Source organism: Elephantulus edwardii, unplaced genomic scaffold (assembly GCF_000299155.1).
Source record: "Elephantulus edwardii isolate Elephantulus edwardi_28Jun2011 unplaced genomic scaffold, EleEdw1.0 scaffold00216, whole genome shotgun sequence".
Classification (NCBI taxonomy): Eukaryota; Metazoa; Chordata; class Mammalia; order Macroscelidea; family Macroscelididae; genus Elephantulus; species Elephantulus edwardii.
In genome coordinates, this window is record NW_006399966.1 from 1338160 (window position 1) to 1347362 (window position 9203).

General features: G+C 41.4%; 1 protein-coding gene across 1 annotated transcript in view; it reads right to left on the reverse strand.

The window, feature by feature from the left end:
* Positions 1-303: 303 nt before the first annotated feature.
* Positions 304-9203, reverse strand: part of METTL2A (methyltransferase like 2A) — a 17734-nt gene continuing 8834 nt past the window's right edge. Inside the window, exons 5-9 of the mRNA XM_006897870.1 lie at positions 7824-7884; positions 5580-5719; positions 4270-4376; positions 1164-1229; positions 304-458 (exon numbers count right to left, since the gene is read on the reverse strand). Of these exons, the coding sequence (XP_006897932.1) occupies positions 304-458; positions 1164-1229; positions 4270-4376; positions 5580-5719; positions 7824-7884 (529 nt within the window). The remainder of the gene's footprint in view (positions 459-1163; positions 1230-4269; positions 4377-5579; positions 5720-7823; positions 7885-9203) is intronic.

Here is a 9203-nt window from a genome sequence, read left to right on the forward strand (position 1 = left end):
ACACTATCACATATGTTACTTTCATATGGAAACACATTCTTGATGCCTTTTAGATTTAAGATGTACATTCAGTTAACTACAGAACAGCAAGGCCCATTCTTGGGGGAAAATATTAAAGGGTACATACATAGACATAGACACACACACACGTACACACTCGTTAAAATCTTCCTAAAAAGCAGTTTTTCCTGGGTTCAAGGCTTGAGTATGTTTGAATCATCGAACTGGCTGACGTCAACAAAAACCGGCTGTCATTTTGGAAGGACAGAGCCCAGCGCTCGTCACCTCAGGAGCCAGCACCACTCAGCTGGCATCGGAGAACAGGGGCTTTCGGTATTTGCACTGAATCCACACTCGGTACATTGTCAGCTGCTTTCCCCGGTTAACTTGTAACCGGCGGTCCACCAGGTTCTGAACCTTCTCCAGTCCGGCAGTGGTGAAAAGTTTGTCCAGTTCATCTGGTTCGGAACAGAAGTGTTTATTTTCCCCTAAAGTAAAAGCATTTTGTCTACCACTTTCCTCATTAAGTGGGGTTCCTATGAGATTGTCATTTATTTCTTAATTGGCTTTAGAAAAGCTGTTTTATGTTTAGGTACAAGTCTGGGAACCCAGCAAGATCACCAGTGAATGGGTTGGTTTTTAAGGTGAAAACTGATGGGCTTTAGGCTGGCGGTCTGAACGCTGTTTTAATCTGGCTATCAGGCCCCCATGATGTTGCAACAGCTTTCTAGGGAGAGTTGCTACACAGATTAAAACAAGGTGACCTCGCAGCTGTGAAATGCAGGAGTAGAAACTCCACAAGGAACTGGCGGAGGAGGAGCATGTGGCAGGGAGCCTACTTCAGGGGAAAGAAAATAGTGCAGTTTGGCCATCTGGAGCCCAGTGAAAAATGCGTTCATCTAAGCCAGATGCACCTACGGGACAACCAGCTTAGAAGATGAACAGGCTGGGCCGGAGAGCAGTCTTGCAAAACAGGTAGGTTTCTCAGTTGCACAGGTGGGAGTGAACAGAGAGCAAAGGCACAGGATAGGGGACCCACACAAGCCACTGGAGAGATAATGCAGTTGAAGCTGGGAAGGGCTAGATGGTTTTATTTCTAAGTTTGAGAAACATACAATTTGGTAACCCTGGGGATATTAAATATAGATAAAGAGTCTTCATACCTTGTGTGAAGAAGTAAACTCTGGTACCATCACCTCTCACATAGAAATTTTCAGACAGACACTGACCTACAGAGTGATAAAGATGAAATCAGAAAAACTGAAAACATTTCTTTTACTTTTCAGTGCCTGTGAAACATGCATCAAGATACCGAGACAGATTTTAGATTTTCTGGGGCAGAGGTTCTTGTTTATACTTGTGTTGCTGTTGTTGGGAGACTCCTGAATCCAAACCAACCCACAGCTGACCCACCAGCAGGTTTTCATAAGCAGTTAGTCACAAAGGAGACAGCCCATTTTTCTCCTGCAGAGCAGCTGGTAGATCTGAACCACGTACTTGTGGGTTGGCAGTGCAACACACCTTACCACTAAGCTACCAGAACTCTCATTCTTGTTATGTTGTTATGTGCCGTCGAGTCGTCTACTGTATTGTTTGATTTATTATTATTATTATTATTATTATTATTATTTTTTAATTAAAAGGCTGAGGGGATGGGGACGAAGGAATTACAGATTCCTACAAGAATGAATAGGTAATATTCTGTACACACTCAGCACCTAAACAGTCAGATATCACTTAATGTCTCCATGTGAAATGTAGTATTATCATGAGATTCAGACATTGTACACACACAGTATTTAACATAAGCAGTCCTTGGATGAAGACTAGGTTCCAAGTAGAATTTGTTCAAGTCAGAGCAGTTAGTTATGGCCTCTATTTAGGATCCAGTATTTGCCCTGTGCACACTATACTTTTCTATGTATAAAAGACAGTAAACATGCAAAGATACAGATACATTTGTCAATATAACACAGCAATAGTAAGATTCTGATGTGCTTCTCAAAGTAGAACTCATTAGTTATCACCCATTGTATAATCCTTGAACAGGGGTTGAGATCATGGACATGTATGCGGCTGGATGTCGCTCAGATTTTAAACCTGGTGCATGACTGTATAATATTTTCTTTCTAGTAACTCTTTCTGGTGGTGCAGTTGGCCTATGGACATGCAACTTCACCCTCCCATAGGATTCGCTTTGTTTCCAGATTTTTCCTCATGAGGTGTTGGTTCTTTTTTTTTAAAAGAGGAAAGGCTTTTAAAGATAAGATGGCAGAGTGATCAGCAAGGAGAAATGGATGAAGCTCAGTAATTCTCATGGGGAGGACTGCTGCGCTGAATACTGTGCCATGGCACATTAAGAAAAAGATCAGACCTACTTGTATTTTTATCAGCAGTGGGGGGAATGTACCTATTTCTCAGAACTGACTAGCGATAGATTTACCAAGTGGTAGCTCAAGTTATTTTTGTGTCCATGCCCACTGCAGAGGGTAACAGTGGGTTTCCCCCACCTCATTATGGTAAAAACACCGTACACAGCAACACAGCCAATTTAATCTTCCTCAGGTGTACCATCTTGTGACATCAGAGATAATCCTATCTGAATGATGATGGTTTACCGCACAGTTGGCTATGCTCTTCTGTGAACTGGTGCTAAGAGACTTGGCCTGGTTTTTCTAGGTGGGCAGTTGATCTTTCCTTATCAATTTGCTGACAGCTCTTTGAGATATTAAGGCTTTATTTATCAAATGCATGGAAAATATCGCCCCCCCCCCATCTGTCTTTTAACTGAAATACTTTTTATTTTTATACAGACAGCCACAGTAAAAAAACAAAAAACAAAAAACCCAGGTAGCCAGCCACAGCAGTCCATCAACTCAATAGCTTCTACATGCACACTTCAGTGACGCTGAGTATTACTCACTTCCCCTTCTGAACTGCTTTCTTGTTGACACTGACATGAACTTACTCCTGCCCCTCCCCTTCAAGGTCAGACCTCAACTTTTCTGTGTCTTTTAACTGCACCTTGCACAGCACACTTAAAAATTATTTATGTAGCCAAGTACCTTTCAAAATAGTTCTTGGATTTTTGTAGCTGTCTTGGTTAAAAGATCTCCCCAATTTCTAAGTCACACAAAATGCTTTCTTAAAAATATATACTGCTCTTCACACCCATGTTTATTGCGGCTTTGTTCACAATAGCAAAGAGTTGGAAACAACCTAACTGCCCATCAACAAACAAATGGGTAGAGAAGCTGTGGTATATTCACACAATGGAATACTAAGCTGCAGTGAAAAACAAGGAACTCATGAAATATTCAAAATGGGTGACTTTGGAGGACATTATGCTGAGTGAAATATCAGTCACAAAAGGACAGGGGCTCCATTGTAGAATGGGATTGACATCAGGGTTGGAGTGAGACTGAGAAAAACTAGATAAATTATGTATACTGCATTGAAACAGATGAGGGAGAGAACTGTTTGAAAGTGATATGACAAAAGTCTAGAATGAAGGTTGCATAGTGGAGTGTACTCGGGGCAGGAGGGGGGTGGATTCTATACCAATGAAATAATTTTTCTTTTACTTTTCAAAGAGAAGTGTGAACTGGGGGGAGGGGTGGGCAGGGAGAAAAATGCAACAATGAATGTATGGAAATTCCAAATCTCTGTAAACATTCATTAAAATTAATTTAAAAAAAATAGAGAAAAAAGGAAAAAATAGAAAAAAAATTAAAACAAAAGATGTACTGTAAAAATGAACATTGTAGATTTAGAAAGCATGTAATTCCCACCTTCAACTTATTATTAAATGGATATACTAGGATTTGGTAAAGAGCACGGAGCTTAGCCTGGTGGAGGATTAAGCAAGCCCCTCTCAGTACTCAGAAGAAGTTTGCATTTAAACATATTCCTTGGACTTTTAATTAAAGAGATGTACATTTTTTTAAAGGGGAAAGAAAGAAAAATAAAAAGAGACTTTGACTTTTAAAACAAAAAAAATATACTGCTCTTGTTGTGTACCATCAAATCAGAACCGACCCATGGCTGGCCCTCTCACGGATTTTCACAGGCAGTTAATTGCATGGGACGAGACTGCCCATCTTTCTCCCACACAGCAGCTGGTGGATTTGAACCACATCATGGACTGCAGCACAGCTTCTAGCCATTAGGCCATCAGAGCTCCCCTGTATACTGCTCTTGGAATACAGTCAATTTCATTATATATACAGGGAGATCTAATTCTGAAGTTTGTTATCTGTTTTGACATACCTTTTTTGAACCGGAGCTGTGCCATGTCATAGCGGCCATAATCTCGCAGGAGCATCATCCCTCCAGGCCTCAGCAGCCTGCTTAGCCTGGTGACAGCCTTCTGCATCCTGCAGGCAGAGGGAATGAGATCAGCGCTCCTCAGGGATGGGACTCCCCGTCTGTGGAGTATCTCCAGATGACCCTGCCTGCTCTCACTTCAGTTAGAACCAAACTAAGCACGTGGTGGCCAAACCCCAGATGCACTTCCTGCTGAGAGCACAACCTACCTTGTCTAAACGCAACTAAGTGTGGTGGACAGTCACACACACGTTCTCTTCTTAGCTCCCACCCTTCCTGATCAATTCCAGGGAAGTCATCTGTGCCTTGTGCTCATCTCTGAAGAGAGAGGCTGACTCAACCTGCTCTACTTGATGGGAGCTCTGAAGGCAGAGATTTTATCTGTCACTTTTTGTCCCTGCTTATATAACAAAGTATGCTAAATGCAGACTTAGCTTTAGGAACATAGCATCTACATGGTGATATAATCAGCAAGCAAAGAAGTGCCACAGGTAAAGTGTTCTACATGTGTAACCTGTACAGGACAGCTCTACAGTCTTAATGCAGGCTTAAGGGTTAGCAACTTCAGAAATATAAATACTAAAAACCTAACCAAAACAACACTTGAAAGTTAAGTGTCTACATTTGGAGTAACGATTAACTTTACTCTAGAGAAAACATCAGCTGAAGTCTATCACCTGCCTGAGGCAAGGCAGTGCTAGGCCCTGGGCCTCCAAAGAGCTACAGCAAGCTCTTGCTTGTGGCTTGTTTTCCTAGCATGCCAACCTCCAGCCTGCACACTCACCTCTCATCACTAATTTACTTCACCATCTCATCGGCTCTCACGGTCACAGGACAAAGAGTCATCTGATGTGTCTACCCTCTAACCTTATACTTTTGGTGGGCATGGTTTGCCCAGTCCACTGGTATGTACCAAGTTTCTGGCCTCTCTTCTAAATGGTACCTGGCAAATTTCAGAGTACTTTTTATGGGCCAACAACTAACTTACTTTCTATCTTATCCTGATTGTATGGGATTTTCTTTATTGCAATTTCCCAAGAAATCAAGCATAGTAACTATTAGCCTAGTTAAGCATAAATGTAAACTTCATGTATGGTTAGTTAAGGGTGGTTTATTTAGAAGAGCAACTATGGGATGTTATCAACACTGTTAGTTCTGAAACATGTCGTTAAGATTATCAATAGGAATTTCTCTACATATCTAGGACAGCGTCCTCCTCCATTCTTTGGGAAGATTAAGGGATCTAAACTTACTTGTCTGGAACAACTGCTGAAAGGACAAATATGAGGATGATGATATCGAGACTGTCCTTGGGCACTGGGTAACTTTTATCTTCATCACACAGATCGTGAACAAAGGCCAGGCACCGGGAAGGATCATACTCTGAATTTGCCTGCAGTGACAGTTGAGACGGACAGACATATCAGAAAATGGTCTTAAGACAAGCTTATCTTGCTTGAAATACAATCAACACTGAGCAGTATATTTCTAGTACCTAATGTTGGTGTTAGCTGCTACCGAGCTGGCCCTGACTCACGGTGATTCCACATACAATGAACAAAACGCTGCTAGTCTGTCTGCCCCATCACAATGGAAGCCTCTCAGACCCTCAACTGCTGTGGATTGCTATAGCTGGTGGGGTGGGCTGGGCTGTGTCCTTAAGAGAATCTTTACTGCACATGCCTTTTCAGGGGGAATTCAAAGGGTGTGGATCAAGAAGAACGCCAGACTTATGAATTCAGCTTAAAAGACGACAGAGTTGTCTTCTGTAAGTTGCCTATAAATATGGATTTCAAAACAAACATAAAGCCTTAACTTAGAATTTCGTTATGTTTTAGAATTGTCACTGCCTTAATGTTTAAACATCTGTTGAAATCCTTAAGAAATGCATGTTTGTTTTTGGCTTTTTTGTTACTGTAAATGCAGTGATTTATGGCTTCGAACTTTTTTGTTTCTGTGACTGTTTGTTGGTCAAGTTCGTAGAGTCATTTGCAGAGAACCAGAGCATGTACCACCACGTTCTTCCTGTAAAGAACCACCAGTTGCCCTGAGAACCTTCGTTACCTGACTTGTTCCAAGATTATTTGTAAAAGCTGAGTATCAGTGATTAAAGAGAAGTGAGAATTCTTAAAAAAAAAAAAAGAAGAACGCCAGAGAAAATCCTATAGAATATAATGGAACACTGGTGGTTTTTAAGATGAAACCATTTTACATTTTAGTCTTCCCTACTGACATTGTGTGGAATCAGAAACAAAGACTTAAAAATGATTAGGAAGTTAAGTGACCAGGAGGGACCACAACAAATTCACAAAGAGAGAGAAGACAAATCAACACAGTTCTTAGCAAAGGAAATTAGCTTTTCAGATGTGGAAAATATAACCTGCATTTTGTTATAAAATTAAGAGAAGCCTCAATACCCAGTTGGTCTATATTTGAAATAGTTTCAGAAAGAGATGGAAAATTAAGAGATGAGTTCCCCTGCTACTAACAGACACATCTTAGGGTCTGCCCTTTCCATGGCCTCTTCTCTGAGAATGGGACTCTGTTCTCACTAGTCACAGCTGATTCAAACAGGGAAGTCGATTCGTCAGTTGGGCTGTATCAGAGGCTGTTTCTGAGAACTTGAAACAAGACTTAGTTGCCCTAGTGAAGCTCTGCAGCTGAGCAGGGTGAACTTGTGAGAAGAGGGGAAAGCACATTAGAGACATGAACAAAATGTGGAAAAACCTAGAGAAGGCTAGTCTGCAAAGTAATAAAAAAGCCGACAAACCGTGGGCAATGGGACAGGCAAACATGAACACGAGGAAGCTGTCTTGATAAGAGGAGAGCAAAGTAAAACCTAGCAGCCTGTGCTTGCTGTGGTTTTCTGGCAACCTGTCAGGGCTGAGTTCCAGTCCCTCCCTGGGTCTGGCAACACTTCCTGCCCTTGGGCTGTGACATCTTTTACTATCTGGATTTGCAAGGATATTTATTGTTTTTTAACTATTAAAAAAAAATCTAACTTGCACTTTATGTGAAAGTTAACAGAACAAATTCGTTACTACTGACTAGCTTGTTCCATGGCACTGGCTGTTGTCAGTGTTCTCCGTTTCTGCACTGGGTTCTTGAATCTTCATTTTCTCTTCTCAGGGAGCTCTTAGCTTTTGAGGTAACTGTTGTAGGGAGCTCTGGTGCCCAAGTGGCAAGAAGCTGCATTACAATCCCAGATGTATGCAGTTCGAATCCACTAGATGCTCTGCTGAGGAAGAGGGGCAATCTCCTCCTGTACCAGTCAGATCTGATTTGACCATACACACACACACAAAATAATAAAAAACCCCAAAAACCAAACCAACAAAACAGACTGTTGTAAAGTACACATTTCTCTTGAATGCTACTGGAAATTCAATCTTTTCTCTGCAGACCAGAGGACGAGACACAGTTGCTCTGATTCTCAGGAGACCCTTTCTCCCTCCAGCCAGTGAAAATTACCACTAGTAAGGGGGTATCAGACTTACTTGGACCAGTTCCACAGCAGTCGAAGAAAAATCACAACAGTAAACAAAGAGCCCTGGATCACTGAAATGACAAGAAAAACAACAAAACTGACTTATACACTGGAGCAGAGCAGAAAGTATCAAAACACAAGAGTATGAGGCATCCCAGAAACTGTACATCAGTTACAACCAAATTCATTTTGATGAAAAAATTTTAAAAATTATTTTTTTATTTTGTGTGTGTGTGTGTGTATACTGTCAATTATTTTATTATTTTGTGTGTGTGTGTACCGTCAAATCAGATCTGACAGGTACAGGAGAATACTGCCCCTCCTTCTCCAGTAGAGCATCTGGTGGATTCAAACTGCGTATCTCTGGGATTTCAGTGCAGCTTCTTGCCACCAGAGCTCCCGCTGATTAAAATATTTTAAAATTTCAAATTCATTTTTAGGTCTTGTGGACATAGTGAATTAGTCTTCTGGAAAGTCAGTGACTTTCAGCACAACATCCTCCTGCTACCCACCTATAGAAAGCCTTCTTTTCCTCCAAGCCAATCCTAACTGATAGGTCTTCTCTTGGAGCCACCTCAGTTCTTTCTCTGTTCCAAGAACACGGATATACCCTTCAGTCTGTCCCCATCATACTGTGGCTGCCCTGATAACAAAGATTACAACTACCATCTCATTGTTCATGAAAACATTCTAAGTGTCCATTATATGTTGGGCATTATCCTAAATATTGGGTAACAAATACGTCCTCCCTAGGATTGTTCTTATTCTAATATTGGTCTAGTACAATTCCTGGTACGTGGTAAGAGTACAAAGTTAAATCTGATGAATATTAGTGTGGTTCAAAAGTTTGCTTTCAGTTAGGAAATACATACTATTTAACTCAAAGATATTTCCTAAATCATGGTCAAAATACAAAGCAATCTGTAATTTGAGAGTTCTTTTCCTGGAAGCAATAAAAAGGGGTGAAAGGCAGTGTGCTGGTTTTGAGAAGAGTTCAGAGCTGTGCCACACTCATCCTTTGAGTCACGCCTTGGAATTTTACGGAACATTCAGCATCTTAAACTCTCAAAGGCCCAAGCTCAGGCCAAAATCCTTCTAAAGTGCTGACACTTGGGGTAGACAGTTTCTAGAACTACAAACTAGACTAGGAACCTAGGAAGTTACACTGTTACTGATCACGTTGTTGTTATGTGCCGTAGAGTCGCTTGCGACTCATAGTGACCCTATGTACAACAGCCCTAAACTCTGCTCTGTCCTGTGCCAATCGGACTGTTTCTGACACTCCCATCCTGATTATCCCAGTCACTGAATCAATCCACCTCATAGAGGGCCTTCCTCTCCTGCGCTGTCCCTCCACCCTCCCAAGCATGATGTCCCTCTCTAAGGACTG